This window comes from Sorex araneus, chromosome 4 (assembly GCF_027595985.1).
Source record: "Sorex araneus isolate mSorAra2 chromosome 4, mSorAra2.pri, whole genome shotgun sequence".
Classification (NCBI taxonomy): Eukaryota; Metazoa; Chordata; class Mammalia; order Eulipotyphla; family Soricidae; genus Sorex; species Sorex araneus.
The window spans coordinates 112716712-112734195 of NC_073305.1; the positions used below are offsets into that span (position 1 = coordinate 112716712).

Here is a 17484-nt window from a genome sequence, read left to right on the forward strand (position 1 = left end):
ATGTGGCAAGAGAAAAAGAGTCTGGAAGGATTCTTACCTCTTTATTTGGAAAGTATTGCTTCTAGCGTTTGTTCCTCACTGGAGACATTTTACTGTTGTTAAAAGTCAACAGAGAGAATCCAAAATTACAGTTGTCTCAGTGCCAGCAAGAAAACGCTCTGACATCTCTACTGTCATCTCTAACTTATTGATATGACTTCCTCTGAGGCCCCAATAAGGCAGATTCTGAGGCTTATACAAATCCACTGCAACAGACTTGATTGATTCATTACTATAAGTCATTAACAAGAGGAGTGTTGGGGAGTGATGCTGTGACATAATGTGTTTGCACTTAATTTGGGTGGATACTAGACACAGTTCATTTATCTTGGTATCCAAGACATGAAAACTGAAGGTTCTCATAAAGTCCATTGGAAATAAATAAATGATTGAGAAATGACCACCTAATAACTACCTGAAATTTTGTCTAAGAAAGGAAATGGCTTATCCCCAATAGGAAGTTAGACTGGTCTCGCTTCAGAATTTCAGAATTTATGAGACTTAGAATCCAAAGTTTAGATAGCTTTCTTGTCTAACTTCAGAGTGTCTTTTTAATAATCTAAACAAGAGATTTGGAGTCGAAGTCTTAGAATATCTCCAGTCTGTCACTGCTGATATAACTTGAAAATCTTCCAGGCCATATCCTTGGTCAACCAAATTTCTCCAAAGCAACTGGACTTTCACAGACAACCTATGTCAAATGTAAATATTAAAAAAGACCTACAAAAGATGTTAGAAAACATACCGCTCTATATAACGCTCTATTTCTGAGTTACTTTAATGATATCTATAGGGTTGTGAGTGACAGAAGAATCAAATCTCCTTTTGTCCTTACATTTTTATCTTTTTAGCTTTTAATGGTAGGGAGCATTCCAGATGTTTGAGTGATTCAAAATACCGAGCTGAATAGAGTTGAAGAATTTAACTTGGGCTGTAGAGATAGTACAGCAGGTAAGGCGCTTGCCTCATACACAGCTGACCCTGATTCAATGCCAAAGATAGTGAGGTTATAGAAAGCTGCAAGAAGTTAGGATTTGGGGGGCTGGAGCGATAGCACAGCAGGTAGGGCATTTGCTTTGCACATGGCTGACCTGGGTTCAATTCCCAGTATCCCATATGGTCCCCCTAGCACTGCCAGGAGTAATTCCTGAGTTCAGAGCCAGGAGTAACCCCTGAGCATCGCTGGGTGTGACCCAAAAAGAAAAAAAAAATTAGGATTTTTATTTGAATGTTCACTGCATACTAAGTCTTATACAAAGCCCTTTTTATCCAAGCATAAGTGTTGTATAGTTGTTAAGCTTAGAGCCCAATAGAAATGATTTCTAGACCCAGCTGTACTCCTTCCTAATCATATGAGCTTGAATAGTTCATTTAACTTCTCCAGACCTCAGTTTTCCTCATTTATAAATTGAGGGTAGCATTAGTACCAACCACAAAGCACAAAACCAGATTTTTCCATACCAAATTATTTTGTATGTGTGGCAAGTGCTCAGTAAATGCTGGAATTCTGGCTCACTCTCATCATTCATTAGCTGCCCTTCCAGAGGAAACCACAGTTTAGAGATGTTCCCAGGTCATACCATTCAGAGCAGTGGAGCCTCACACATGTAACTTGTGTCAGAAATGAAGCTGGTGGGGGGAAATCAGGCCAGAACTCAGGGCCTTGTGATTGAAGGGCTCAGAGTCTTGGATTTTATCACAAAGGCAGTGCCTAGGCCCTAGAAGACCTCACTGTCGACAGTGGGTAGGTCATATTTGCATTTGGAAAGATTATGCTATTGGCATTGTGGCGGTTCAGAGCCGTAGGATGGCTAGGACAGAGCATACGGGCAAAGAGAGGGAATGCTGTGGGGGTGACGAAGGTATTCAGCGACGCCAGGATTTCTGGCTCTTTGACTGAGTAGGGGCTGGTTAGTCTGAGCCAGGATGGAAGATGGAGGCACCCAGGGAAAGAGATGTGAGCATTTTGCTTGGAGTGCTTAGAGACATGGGAAGGAACTGTCCATCAGGTGGTTGAATGTACAGATTTAGAAGTCAGGAGAGAAATCACAGCTGTTGCGTGTGGAGCTGAAAGCGGGTGTGAATGAGGCCATTCAGTCAGACCACACACCACTCTGCTCACACAGAGATTTCCTCCCCACAAGGATAGAGAAAGTCATCCAAAGTCAACACACTTAGGGGCTCCACTTGAGTGGATGGAGGAGATGATAAACAAGGATAAATGAAAAATAAAATGTAAACCATTACCAAGTTCCAGTAACGTAACGTTGCACACTGTGAGGTGGCTAACAGCTGACTAACCCTTTATGAAGAACTGTAGGACCATTAAGCAAGAGAGACATTGTTGTGATCCCATAAGAGACTCATATGACCCTAAGAAGAACCATGTGATCAAGAATAGAAAAGGCTATTCACAAGAGAGGGAGAAACTTGAAGACTATCTCAGGCTTGAAAAGGGAAGTTAGGTAAGAGAAAGGGGCTAAAATGAGTAGATTCTCAGAGATGGGGGAAAGGAAGCATTCTGAATTCTGAGTTTAAGGGAGGAGACAAGTATGTGGAGTGTGCAAACATTGTGTTTTTCTCTCTGTATAAAGGCAGGCACAGGGGACCCTAATTAACATTCTCCTGTGAGCAGCACCTACTCATTCAGTGCCTGCAGGCAGATGACAGACTGAAGAGGCCAGAGCATTGGGGTGGGAGGACTCCATGGCTCCAGGAGCATGCAGTGTGGTGGGGTTCAATGAACATGCCTTTAGAGGAAGGAGAGTGCAAGGGGGAAAGAGGGTGGCTCTATAAGCGATTACTGAGCGTGAGGGTGCTGAAGCAATAGTACAGTGGGTAAGGTAATTGCCTCACATGAGAACAACCCAGGCAGAATTCCCCGCACTCCTAATGGGCCCCTGAACTCAACAGGAGTGATCCCTGAGTGCAGAACCAAGAGTAAAACCTGAGCACAGGCCAGGTGTGTGCCCTTCTCAGAAAAGAGAGAGACTGGGGGCTGGAGCAATAGCACAATGGATAGGGTATTTGCCTTGTACTCGGCCAACCCGGGTTCAATTTCCAGCATCCCATATGGTCCCCTGAACACTGCCAGGGATAATTCCTGAGTGCAGAGCCAGAAGTAACCCCTGTGCATTGCCGGGTGTGACCCCCAAAGCCAAAAAATACATAAAATAAACAGAGAGACTATTGGGGTTTTAGTTTAGACTGAAGGGGCATCAGCCAGCAATTCCAGATCTGCTCCAGGTTAACCCACAATGTAAAGCAAAATTGTGTGACGCTAAGAACGTTTGAGACATACTGGTGTAAGCCCATGACCACAAGAGGACGAGGTCCATGGGAGATCGGTCCAGGACCCCAAGGGAAAAGAGTGGGAGATTTTGCAGGGGCAATGATGGTGTGCTGTTTTATCAAATTCTGTAACAGGGAGTCACCTGATGTCCTATCCTGGTATTGTGGTGGGCAGGTTCTCTGTCCCCAAATCCTGAAGATTGAAAACAGGAAAATAGATAGAATAGGCAGGGCCCAAGCAGTTATGTTTTAAAGGGAATGGAAAGTGGAAAGTAGCCCTGGAGCTTTGGGAGGCCTCAGGGAGATTTGCCCTCAAAGAGGGGTTGCTTGTTTATACTGTGTAACCTGGGAGTGAGTGGGCCTATTTTAATTTTACTGTGCAGCTCAGGCCTAGATTTGAAATCTCAGCCACACCTGGACACACTTTTTAAAAAAAATTCAGTTAAGCACGGCTCATAAGTAGGACCAAATTTTGATCCAAGATCTTCTGACTTCTATTTCTTTTCTTTTCATTTTTTTATTAAATCACCATGAGATACAGTTACAAAGTGTTCATGTTTGAGTTTCAGTCACACAATGATCGAACACCCATCCCTCCAGCCTTGCACATTTTTCACCACCAATGTCCCCAGTATCCCTTCCCCATCCTACCTCTCCCCCTGCCTCTATGGCACACAGTTTCCCCCATACTCTCTCTCTCTACTTTGGGGCATTATGGTTTGCAATACAGATACTGAGAGGCTATAAAATGCATCTTCCATCCCAAATGATCCTTCCAACCATCACTGGCTTAGTGATCTTTTCTTTATTCCAGCTGCTTTCTCCCCAGCTCATGAGGCAAGCTTCCAACCGTGTAGAAATATTCCTGGCCTTTGTCTCTACTGTCCTGTCAGTCTCATATTATGTTATTTTATATTCCACAAATGAGTGCAGTCATTCTATGTCTGTCCCTCTCTTTCTGACTCATTTCACTTAGCATGATACTCTCCATGACCATCTACAAATAAGCAAATGTCATGACTTCAATTTTCCTAACAGCTGCATAGTATTCTATTATTTAGACGTACCAAAGTTTCTTTAACCAGTCGTTTGTTCTCGGGCACTCAAGTTGTTTCTAGATTCTGGCTATTTGGATACATCTTTTTAAGTCCTAGGCAGACTTTTGTGCCTTGTTGTTGGGCCTGTGGTCTGCTGGGTGTTAAAAGGCCTACAGGATATTCAACTGAGCAAGGCAGAATGGCTATTCAAAAATGGCCCATCAACATTCCATTCATCCTTATTTTAAGGGCCAAAATTTTCCCTCTTTAATTTTCCCTTGCCTTGTTACTCCTGCATCACATGTAACTCAGAGAAGATCCAGCTCCCACGCCCCCACTCACCTCACCCCATTCTAGAGTTCATACCCTGCTTTCTCTCCTGGGCTGCTGCTGGGGATGAAATGCAGGGTAGTTCTGAAGGAGGAAGCTGTTGCTACCCCTACAAACCAGGACGTTGTTCCTTGCTCGCGTTTCTGGGTTCTTGGAGTCTGCAGAAGAATCAGAGGGCCCCAGGTCCTTGGGATGAAAGGCCTCTGGAACATAGAAAATCACGATTGAAGAAATGTGAGGAAGACAGGCCTGGGTTTCTAGGCACCACTTGCTCAAGTTTTAATGGTTCTCTCTGGCCAGCGGTTGGAACAATTGAACTAGAGGATGAAATGAGGCGTGCTGAGAGAAAACAAGCTATGGCGCGGCTGAGCAAATTTAACCCTGCCTCAGACCTGGAGCTATCAGGACAACGAAAGTGACAAGCTCTACAGGGGACATTTGGGTACATTCAAGCCCCTTTCTGGAAATGATGTGGGAACTGGGAGAATTTCTCAAACCAGCCTGGTTATCTGAAGTTCCCTGGACCCCATCCCCAGGCATGGTAGAGGACATAGGCCGTGTCCTCCCAGAATCCAGCCAGATTTTGAAGCCTCTAGGCAAATGCAGTGTTCTTTAAAGCTTGCTTTCTAATGGAAGTTCCAGAGTACCTAATTCTTTTTTTTTCTTTCTTTTTTTCCTTTCTATTAGGCACTGGGAAACCATGAATTTGATAATGGCGTAGAAGGACTGATTGATCCACTCCTCAAAAAGGTTAAATTTCCAATTCTGAGTGCAAACATTAAAGCAAAAGAACCAGTAGCATCTCGAATATCAGGACTTTATTGGCCACATAAAATTCTTCCCGTTGGTGATCAATTTGTGGGAATTGTTGGATATACTTCAAAAGAAACCCCTTTTCTCTCAAATCCAGGTACTTATTACTTCTATAGCACTTGTTACCTAAAAGCAGAACCATTGAATCAGGATCTGGCATTATTGTCAAGGACTGTAGATATAAGTAGAAAGCATCCGTGGCATTGGGCAGACTCTGTCTTTAGGATGGCATTGACAAGAGCAGTCTGATAACTTCCATGTTGTTCTAAGTTCACTTACAGACATTTACTCTTGTGTCCAATAAATTTCTTTGTTGACATAACAGTATTTTTGCGTAATTCAGAACATTCAGATATGGATGAAGAGGCTATTTATGTGTGGTGCTAGATAGTAGAGTCATTTACTCCAGATTAAGGACCACATGCCTCATCGTCCTCCTTCCCATGCAATCCCAGAGCTAGGCCTCAGTATGCCTTGTCTCTCCTTATCTAGTATGATTATTAAATATCTAGTGAATTCTCATTTTACTCATTCCATATTTATCTCTTATAGTTTTCATGGGATTTGTATCTGATTTTCTGGGAAATACAAATCTATGTTCTTGAAAGGTTTCTGAGGTATAGCTATATAACCTGCAATAGCTATTATATGTTTATAGTGTTAAGACCATTTAAGAAGCATTTAGAGTCACTTTTCTAGGAATATTTTCACTGTGACACTTTTGACAGTGAACACAAAAATTACATCTTCTTTAAATGACCCAGATCCTTGCCTTGCATACAGACAATTCTGGTTCAATCCCCTGACCACCACCAGGAGTGATGCCTAGTGCAGAGCCAGGAGTAAGCCCAAGCACCCTCAGGTGTGGCCCAATCCCTTCCTCTCCCTAAAAAATAAAGCATTAGCAGATATAGTACACATTATTCAAACTTTAGAAATTAATCTATTGCTAATGTTTGTTGCTGCTAAAGTCAACCCAAGCCTTTCAAAACAAGAACAAAGAGGTTACATGATGTCACTTTTTTTCTGAGACTGGGGGACTTTTCTCCCCTTGGAAGGGAGAGAACACTGTCAGGCCCCGCAAGGGGTGCCACTGTCCTTGGGGCCGATCCTGTGCCCACAGATGGTAGCAGTTGTTGATAAGGTCACAGTGGTGCTGCTGAGGGAGCCCCACTTTCTGGCTAAGTGAAGGCTGCCACCAAAGCCTCAGGCTTCTGCTCTGAGGGGAGGGCAAAGTTTACAGGATTAGTGGGATGTCACACAGCCAAGAAACCAGCTGCCAGCTTGGTGGGGCTGGAGCTGGGGCAGCTGCTGTTCTACTCGCCACTGACACAGACCTGCTCTAAGTTGCAGCGCCATAGAGGACTCTTCCCTTCTTTCCTGATTGTCCGCACTGACACTTGTATACACAGAGAGAAACACATCAACACACACATGCACAAAGAAACACGCATACAGACACACAGAGACAAACACATAGATACATGCACAAAGAAACACACACATACAAACACACACCCAGAGAAACACATAGGTATACACATACACAAAGAGACACATACATACACACAGATACATAGACACTCACATACATGCAGAGACACACAGACACACACACAGAGACACAGAGAGACACAGACACACATACGAGGACAGAGACACACACACCAAGACACACACACATACAGATACATACACAGAGGCATAGACACACACGTATACAGAGACATACATACAGTGAGACACACACACCAAGACTTACACTCTGAGACATACAGACACACACACACACACAGAAACACAGAAACACACATAATACACAGAGGTACACCAAAACATACACATATACAGGCACACTGATGCACACACCCAGACACACACATGCACAAACACATGCATACACAGATACAGACAGACATGCACGCAGATACAGACTTGTATATAGACACACACAGACACATGCACACATACCATCACCATACTTGCCCTTGCTGGTCAAGTCACGGGACACCAGCCCCTGGCCTCCTCTTGGTGACAACTGGAACCTAGGAGAAGTCAGTAACTCAGGGAATGACCACACACACACAGGTATTGATCCAGGAGTAGCCCCAGTACTACAGAGTATGGCTCCCAAACCAAATAAGTAAATAAGTGAACACATAGATGAAAGGGACACTTAGGGGCTGGAGAAATAGGTAGTACAGTGGGCAGGGTACTTGCCTTGCATACAGCTGACCTGGGTTCAATCCCCGGCATCCCACATGGTTCTGAGCCTGCCTGGAGTGATTCCGAAGTGCAGAGCCAGGAGTAAGCCCTGAGCATCACCATCTGTGGCCCCAAACCCAAAATATTAAAAATAAACTTAAAGGGACACTTTTATAAATAAATAAATAAATAAAAGGGACGCTTTTTAATAAAAATAGAGATTGCCAGAGGAGGTGACAGGTACTGAGGGCTGACTGAAAGTCCAGGGACCTTGCAGTGACAGGCAGAGCAGGTTCTGATTGACCTTTGCTAGGTAGGCCATGTTGTGACTTGGTACAGCTGCTGATTTTGTAAATGGGCCCTGTGAGTTTCTGCCATCCCAGCCTGTCCACCCCAGTCCATCTGTGCTGTCACCTCCAGGCCATCCCCTGAGTCTCCCATCAGCCTGGCTGTCGTTAACAGTGCAATGCTGCATGTATTGAGTTGATTTGTGTGAAGACTCAGGTATTCTTCTCTGGAGCCCAAGGACAGCTACTCCTAAGCCTCACCTGGCTCAATAATCTTGGAACTTCTGGGAGCTAGTACTATTTTGCAAACCGGAAATGGCAGACACCTGGATTTTGAAAGCTCTTTATCAGGTTTTTGGGTTTTTTTTTTTTTTTTGCTTTCTGGGTCACACTCATTGATACTTAGGGGTTACTCCTGACTCTGCTTTCAGGGATTACTCCTGCAGGTGCTAGGGGAGCTATATGGGATGCCAGGGATCATACCCGCTCAGCTGCAAGCAAGGCAAATGCCCTACCCACTATATTATGACTCCAGACCCTCTTTATGAGTTGCTATAAATATTTGACATATTTATTTTGGTGATGTTTCTTAGAAACTGAGCCGAAAGGAGGCACAGATGCTGGAGGACTCCTTAGTCACAAGATCCTGTACAGGACATGGCGGGCAGTTTGTCTGTGTTTGCAGTTGTCTCTGTCACTGCAAACAGCCAAGACTAAACCATCAGCCACCCTGCCACCATGTTGCCAGTAAAGGTCTTTCTCTTGGAAAAACAAAATCGAATAAAAACCCTAAAACATCAGATCTGACCGAGGGTTGTCAGTAGAGGCAGAGAGAGATGGAATGGTGTCACCGTAGTGGGCAGAGTAGATGGCAGCATCAAGAGGACACTGCAGTGGGGTCAGACATACAGCAGTGGCCTGTTTTGGGGAGAGACTTTGCATTGCCTCTGCAGAAAAGGATTAGGAGCTGGTGAAGAACAGCAGTACTGTGACTAGACCCCTCTCTGCTGTCAGATGTCCTAATACCGCCTTTCCAACAAGTGAGCAAGACTCCCTTGTCCATGGGCATGCTCAGTGGGCAAGCAAGGACTAGCTCCTGATAAGTCAAGATCAGTTATCCTGAACTTGCAAAGTCTTAGAGTTATTGATTTGGAGGAGGAAGGGCATTCAGGTTTTCTTAAGGTGTAACTGACATACAACACCATCTGAGTTTCAAGCGTCTGTCGGCATGCATATAGCTTATGATGCTATGTGCTTGGGCATTTCTGCATTGGCACACATGATAGTTGTCTAAATATAAACATAGAGGGCTAGAGAGATAATACAGGGTTTAAGGTGCTTGCTGTGCAGGTAGCCCATCCAGTTTGATTCCCAGTGTTCATGGTTTCCTGAACACCATGAGCACAGAGCCAGGAGTAAACCCTGAGCACCACTGGGTGTAACCCCAAACTCCCCCAAAATATTAAAGTAGACTTCCAATTTTAGTATATGTGCTGCCGAAGCAAGCACAAAGGTAGACTTTAAATATAAATAGGCTTCCATATCTGAAATTACCCTTTTTTTTTCTTTTTTTTGCTTTTTGGGTCACACCTGGCAAAGCAAAGGGGTTACTCCTGGCTCTGCACTCAGGAATTACCCATGGCGGTGCTCAGGGGACCATATGGGATGCTGGGATTCAAACCCGGGTCGGCCACGTGCAAGGCAAACACCTTACCTGCTATGCTATCGCTCCAGCCCCCTGAAATGTACTCTTAATTTGAATTTGCACAACCTGATCTCATCCACATCCCTTAAGTAATACAACATGAAGTGACTGTAACTCAGAATATTTGTGTAATTTTTTAATATTTTGTTGGGATTTTATGTTTGATTTATACATTTTTTGGTCTCAATAATTTTTGTGCCAGTAGACTGAAGATTGGCACGTTGGCATGTGCATAATAAAACAATGTAACAAAAATGATTGTAAATACCCATTTTATTTATCTTGTTCCTTAGGAAAGAATTTAGTATTTGAAGATGAAGTCAGTGCATTGCAACTCGAAGTAGATAAACTGAAAACTCTAAACGTGAACAAAATTATTGCCCTGGGACACTCTGGTTTTGAAATGGATAAACTCATCGCTCAGAAAGTGAAGGGCGTGGATGTGGTGGTCGGAGGACATTCCAACACCTTTCTTTATACAGGTAACTTACTTTGTCTTTTTTGAGTTTGTAACATTTTATTTGTACAGCTATTTACAGTATATGTTACATGTATACTAAGCTACTATGTGTAATACAGATTGAATGGTGACATAGATAATATTCAAAGATCATTTACTAAGAATAGGGTATTGTTTTATGCTGTGTAAATTTCATTTACATAGTTTATACTTACACACACACACATAACATGAAGACATAAAACAACGATCACCGAGCAAGAGATAACTTAGCATCAAAAAGTGCTCTGTGTAATTAATTAATTAATTAAGCACAAGTAAGAGTGTGAATGAAACATTTGTAGCAAAGTGATAGGATTTCTTTGGTAGCCCATAAGTGACAGAAGCTGGGACTTTGAGCCCAGGTCCTAACCCTGCTTTATACTTAAACTTAAGTGTCCATGAGGTCATGTGGCTGTTCCCTACCTGCCTTGTTCTTGCTTCCACCACTTTCCCCTTCTCACTCCCTTCCTCCATCTTTTCCTCCTTAGCATTTAAAATTTTTTCCCATCTGAGTTGATTATGTCCCAGAGTCTGGCTCAATCCATCTTTTTCCACTGTCCCTCGCACTATAATTGTGATATGGAAGTGGCAACAGCCAGTCTTTGTATTAGTTCACCGTTAGTTCCCACATTCTTCATTATTTTCAAGAATCATCATTGAAAATAATTATTAATACAGATGTTCAGACTCAGAGTTGGTAATAGAAAAATTTATTGAAAATGAAACTCAGCGGGGCCAGAGGATAATACAGCAGACAGGGTGTTTGCTTTGCACACAGCCAACCCAGATTCTATCCCCGGCTTTCCCACATGGTCCCCCAAGCACTGCCAGGAGTAATTCCAGGGTGCAGAGCCAGGAGTAACCCCTGAGCATTGCTGGGTGTGGCAAAAAAAGAAAAAGAAAATGAACCTTAGCAATTGGGAAGGGACTTAGTATAGGACTAAGTCAAGTATGGCTTCTTTTTTTTTCTTTTTGGTTGTAGTTTGTTTTTTGGTTTTGTTTGGTTTGGTTTTGGATTTTTTTTTTGTTTTTTGTTTGGGGTCCACACTTGGCAGTGCTCATAGTTTATTTCTGACTCTGTGTTCAGGGATCACTCCTAGCAGAGCTCAGGGAACCATATGGGGGATTGAACCCTGGTTGGCTGCATGCAAGGCAAGTGACCTATCTACTGTAGGATCTCTCCAGCCCCTGGTTTATTTTGTGTGGGGGATTTTATAGGAGAACTGGGGTTTCGTGTTTCTTTTCAAGTAGTAAGATTGTTACAAAAAATTCAAGGATTCTTATTTGTTTACAGAGGGTGTGGCTAGGTTAGGGTCCCTTAGATTGTATATTTGAGCATGTGCCTAGGAATTGATCATTTTCTTAGTTGCTGTGTGCTTAAGCTCTGGGAAAAAATCTATAATCTTGGGAAACTTGATTTTCCATTATCAAGAGAGAAGCCATGGATATGCAGGAACATTTAAAATGTGGAATGGAGGCGGCTAAAATGAAACTGCTGAGGCTTCTCTTTCCAGTTGCATGGAGGTATAGCCTGCGATGGACAAGCTCAGTATTTTGTTTTGTTTGGGGCATCACACTCTGTGGTGTTCAGGGAGCTATGCCTGAGGCAGGGGACCATGTGTTGCCAGGGTTCTCTCAGGGCACACAGGAAGCTCTGAGTATGTACCTCCAAGCCCTGAGCCTTTGGATTAGTGGTTTCAAACTTTTTTTTGTTCTGATAAAGAAAGGCATCATACAAGAAGACCCACAAGACTCATGTGTATCCATTCAGGCACACGCACAAAGTTAGAGTTTGTCCCCAAATATCTAGAAGGCCCCTTGATATTTTCTGCTTTACTGTTTCATCTTTTTTTTAAAGTGCTGGTTACCACCCAGTAAATTTCCTCCTATTGTAGCTAACCCATAATAAGAAAAGCTCAGTTTTAACGAGACATGGCCAAAACAGTACATGAATATCAAACATTGAACCTCTCTATTTAAATGCTGAAGTCACTCTCAGCCTCCTCAAGTCTTGTCTTTACACCATTTTCATCTATGCTGCTGTTTGGATACAAAAGAAAATCATCCTATAACACTCTGGGTTCTTCAGAGGCTAGTAAGTGATTCTCAAAATCATCAAATTGATGAAAGATAAGTAGAAATGTCTTCATAATATATGAGCTTCCTCTATACATAAGAAAGACCCAGAAAAGCTGAGGAGTTTCCCAGTGTTCTTAGACTTAGAGTCCAAAGCTGAGCAAAGTCTATGTTATATTAAGACTTTTGAGAGGAACGGAAGGTGAGTTATAAAGTTATCCCCAAAAGGCCTAGGAAGACAAAGGCAGGCAGAACAGCTCTGCCTTCTCCCTTGATTAGAACTCCAAAGGCACCCTTAAGGAAGAGAGAGGTTTACATGTAAATATCTGCTTCAAAGGCAACCTACTTCTTACCTCAGGGCCCTGCAACATGAAATTGACCTTTTGCCAAAGACATGTTGGAGGGGGAGAATTTTTCCTCACCTGTGCCATCTTTCAAAGCCAGCTTGTCATCCACAGTCTGTGTGAGTCGTCATCATCTTTTGCATCAAAACCTTGGTGGGCCTGAGGTTTGATGACAATGTCTGTTAATTCTACAGCTTGTCCTTTTGTTTCTGTCATTATTGTTCCAGTCAGTACAGACCTACAGAACAATATGACCCTTTTGCTAATAAATGAATTCTGTTACTGATTAATAACAGTGATATAGGGGATAAAAAAATCTTCATAAGGAACTGGAGCGAAAGCACAGTGGGTAAGGCTTTTGCCTTGCATGAGGCTGACCCTGGTTCAATTCCCAGCATCCCATATGGTCCCCTGAGCACCGCCAGAGGTAATTCCTGAGTGCAGAGCCAGGAGTGACCCCTGTGTATCGGCAGGTGTGACCCAAAAAGAAAAAAAAACTTCATAAATTTTTTTTTAGATTTTTAGATTTTAGATTTTTTTTTTTTAGGGAAATGCATAAATCTCAAAGTAAATAATTACACTCACTGAGAAGACTGTCTTAAGAGTCTCGGTCATTTATTTCACAGTTCATGGTTGCTTGCCAAGACAAAACTTGTTCTCAGGGCAGTGCCCAATTTTGGCGCTCATTCTTTTGAGGAATGAACTAAGCAATTAAAGCTAGTTCAAGAGCACAGTAGGGGTGAGGCATATTTGCTATCTGAATAACTTTTCTTAACCTTTCAAAAGAAACACACTATTGAATTGATTTTGAAATTAGCATAAGTTTAAATATGGAGTTAATAAAAATATAGCCAAAATATTATATATAATTGTATAATTATTATATGGTTTGGAATTCTAAATCTTGTTGAGAACCATTTCAACACAAGATACACTTACACACAATTTGATGAAATAAAACATGTTCTTGGTAGACATTTCACACCATCAAATTTTGGATAGTAAGCAATCAGGCTCTTTCCGTGAATGACTTACAACAGAAAGTTGTAATGGCAGGGATAACAGACTTCTTTTTTTTTTTTTTTTTTTTTTTTTTTAATTTTATTGAATCACCATGTGGAGGGTTACATAGTTCTCAGGATTATGTCGGTTATACAGTTCTCAAACACCCTTCACTTCACCAGTGCCCATCTTCCATCACCAACCCCCCCAGTATACCTGCCGCCCCCTCCCACCTCCCCAGTCCCAACCCTTGCACATGATATGTTTCACTTCGTTTACGCCTTATTTCGATTACATTCCATGTTTCAACACACAACTCACTACCGTTGTTGGGGTTTCCCCCAAAAAAGAAAAGCAGTCCTATTGCCAAGGAGGCATTTGATAGTTCTCCATTGCTAAGAATATAGAGATATTAAGTCCCGCTGTTTGTTACATAGTTTTTCTTTTTCCCCCTTGCCCCGCGCCACCGAGTTCACGCCTGTTTTAGTAATCTCCACGCTGCCTGACAAGGGAAAAAAAAACCGAAAAGGATGGTTATTTCCCATCATCAGCAGGCGTGGGGCTCTGGCTTAGTTGATAGACTTGTAGAGTATCTGCAAGCAGTCTCTGGAACCGAAGGTCTTGCGCTGGTATTGGCTCCGGCTCGAGATTCCACCAGCGTCCCGCTGTTCCTTGTACATAATTTTTCCCCTTATATCCCATTCCCACGCCACCAGGTCTGTTTGCTTAATGGACATCACACTGTAGTTGATGACACTCCGCGTTTCTTCCCGAGAAAGAAGAAAATTTCTTCTCAGCCGGCGTGGGGATATAGCTTAGTTCAGTCTAGTGAGATGGCTACCACTTTGATTGCCTTCAATATTTCAGCAACAGACTTACTATTAGGATCTCCCACAAAAGTCCGCCCCATTAGAAAGGAACCATTACATATTGCTCATACTAAGATGACATTAGGTCGCGCGGCCGCAGCAGCGGCCGCGCGGTTTTGGGTTTCTGTATAAAGTCCAGGGAAAGTACAACCAGAAATAACATCACTACAAACTTTTACCCTTTTATGGTGCTCATAAGATGGAGAAACCTAGAGAGAGGCTCGGCGTCTCCGTTTTGCGCTCAGGAAAACCGCGGCCCCTGCGCTGTGCTCAGGAGGGAGGAGTTGAGAGAGAGACAGGTTAAAATAATTGGGGGATGCCCGGGTCCCACAGCTTCAGCACGCTGTGGGGTCTCTGGTCCCATGCCGGAATTAGTTCAGTGGGCTGCTTGGAGTCCGAGGGCGCTCCCTCGGGCCCCTCCATCATGCTCCTTCCACAGCCGGGTCCAAAAGGGATAACAGACTTCTTACTTAAAGTACTCCTAATCTAAAAAAACATGTCTACACTCACCAAAAACCACAGGTAGCCAGACTGACTTGCATAATCCAAAGGCAGTTAAAATACTCAGAGGCCAAATTGGCAGCATTTAAGGAATCTGCTTGCCTTCCTAGATTGCACGCCAGATCTGGTATACCTGCTGTGGCTGGTGGATAATGAGCTTCATGAGAAGTTCTAGGTGATGTCTAAGTCTCAGCTTGTGGCCCAACAAGGGAAATAGGCACAGTAGTGTGGAGGGGAAAGGCATAGGTTGAAAGGATCAGGAGCCTCTGAGCCTTGGCTGCTGAATGACCCATCTCTCATCAGCCACTCTGCCAGAGTGAAATCAGGAGTTGGCATGGAAAGAAAGATCAAAACTTGGGTGCTAGCTCTACAATGTGAAGGAGATACATGGAGGTAATTAAGTGAATGTGATTTAAAAAAAAAAAAGGAGAAGCAGAAGCAGAATTCTCAACTCTCTGCCTCTCTCTCTCTCTCTGTTTCTCCCGCGTCTGATCACCAGAAAACATGCCTGTAAAGAAACGAGAGGTATGGTTATGTTCCCTGTGGTGGCCAAGGAAACAATGTGACATTCTAGAACCTCACTATCGTTCCCTCAGTCCCCCTTAATGCTGCCTTGTCCCTTATTTCTGTTAGAGCTGAGTCTATCTCACTCAACTCTCAGCCTCTTGAACTGTTTTACCTCTCGCAGTCCATTGGCTCCTTCACTACCCTCAGTTCAAATAGCCTGGAAGCATCTGTTAGAGACTCTTGCCTGTGTTCATGGCTGACCTGTGAAAGGCAGGTGCCAAGGATTGTAGAACGAACATTAGTAGATGCAAATCCTTTAAAAAGATTTAATGGGGCTGGAGCAATAGGACAGTGGGGAGGGTGTTTGCCTTGCATGTTGCATTGGCCAACCTGAGTTCAATCCCTGGCATCCCATACGGTTCCCTGAGCACTGCCAGGAGTAATTCCTGAGAGCAGAGCCAGGAGTAACTCCTGTGCATATCCAGGTGTGACCCAAAAAGCCTAAATAAATTAATACGAAAAGATATAAAATAAAAATATTTAATCAGCTTTTTTTTATCATTTTAATTAAAATATCAGACTGGAGCGATAGCACAGCAGGTAGGGCCTTGCATGTGGCCAACCCGGGTTTGATTCCTTCGTCCCTCTCAGAGAGCCTGGCAAGCTACCGAGAGTATCCCGCCCACACAACAGAACCTGGCAAGCTACCCATGGTGTATTCGATATGCCAAAAACAGTAACAGCAAGTCTCACAATGGAGACATTACTGGTGCCCACTTGAGCAAATCCATGAATAATGGGATGACAGTGCTATAGTGCAATTAAAATATCAGGATTTACACCACTCTTAATTATACTTTTCTTGCATACATCATTTCAATACCATACCCCTACTGCATCTTTCTTAGTCATGTAGAGGGCAACCATGGACGCCGTTGTGTGAATACTAAATTCAGTGGCAAGTGCTGAGAAGTTTGTCTTATCTTTTATTTATTTTTTTTAATTGAATCACCATGTGGAAAATTACAAAGCTTTCAGGCTTAAGTCTCAGTTATACAATGCTGAAACAACCATCCTTTCACCAGCGCATATATTCCACCACCAAAAAAACCCCAGTATACCTCCCACCCCCTCCACCCCTCCCACCCCCACCTGTGTAACTGATAAATTTCACTTTACTTTGGTTACAGTCAATATTTCAACAAAAAACTCATTATTATTGTTTGGAGTTCCCCACTAGAATCAGACCTGCCGTGAAGAGATATGAGGTCATGTGGCCGAGATAGCAGCCGCACAGTTTTGGATTTCTGTATTTTAGTAACTAAGTCCAGGGAAATTTCTTCCAGAAATTGGATCATTGCAATCTTGAACCTCTCATTAGTGGTTCGCCATGCCCTTCCCCCCACCCCCCCACCCCCGGCAAGAAAAATTCGAGAGAGAAAAACCTTTCCCCTCCTGGGGCCACGGCTTAGTTTGCAGTCTAGGGACATTTCTGCAAGAAGCTGCCGGTACTAAAAGTAGTTTAGCTAGCCTCTGGAATCATGCTCGTGCAGCTGCAGAGAGGCTGCACACGTGCGGCCAACGGGGTCACATCTGGGCAGAGAGCCTCTTATCTTTGAAAGAAGCTCCTCCCTCCACCACTATCCCAAGGACCCCTCCCAGCCACCTGTCATCTCATGATAGTTCAATTCTGGGGACTTTGGTCATCTGTAACTTTAAACAATGTTTCTTTATATCCCACACTGAGTGAAACCAGTTTTTTGTTTGTTTTGTGTTTTATTTTTGGACCACACCCCACAGTGCTCAGGACTTATTCTTGTCTGCATTCAGGGTGCATGCAGACAAGAACACTCCTAGGGGTGCTCAGGGGACCATATGGGATATCAAGGATCAAACTAGGGTCAACTGCATGTAAATCAAGAGCCTTACCAACTGTACTATTGCTCCAGTCCTTTTCTTGTTTTATTTTTTTTTTG

General features: G+C 43.2%; 1 protein-coding gene across 1 annotated transcript in view; it reads left to right on the forward strand.

The window, feature by feature from the left end:
* NT5E (5'-nucleotidase ecto) overlaps window positions 1–17484 on the forward strand; it is a 69460-nt gene that overhangs the window by 13651 nt on the left and 38325 nt on the right. Inside the window, exons 2-3 of the mRNA XM_004605637.2 lie at window positions 5385–5607; window positions 10001–10189. Coding sequence (XP_004605694.1) covers window positions 5385–5607; window positions 10001–10189 — 412 coding nt within the window. The remainder of the gene's footprint in view (window positions 1–5384; window positions 5608–10000; window positions 10190–17484) is intronic.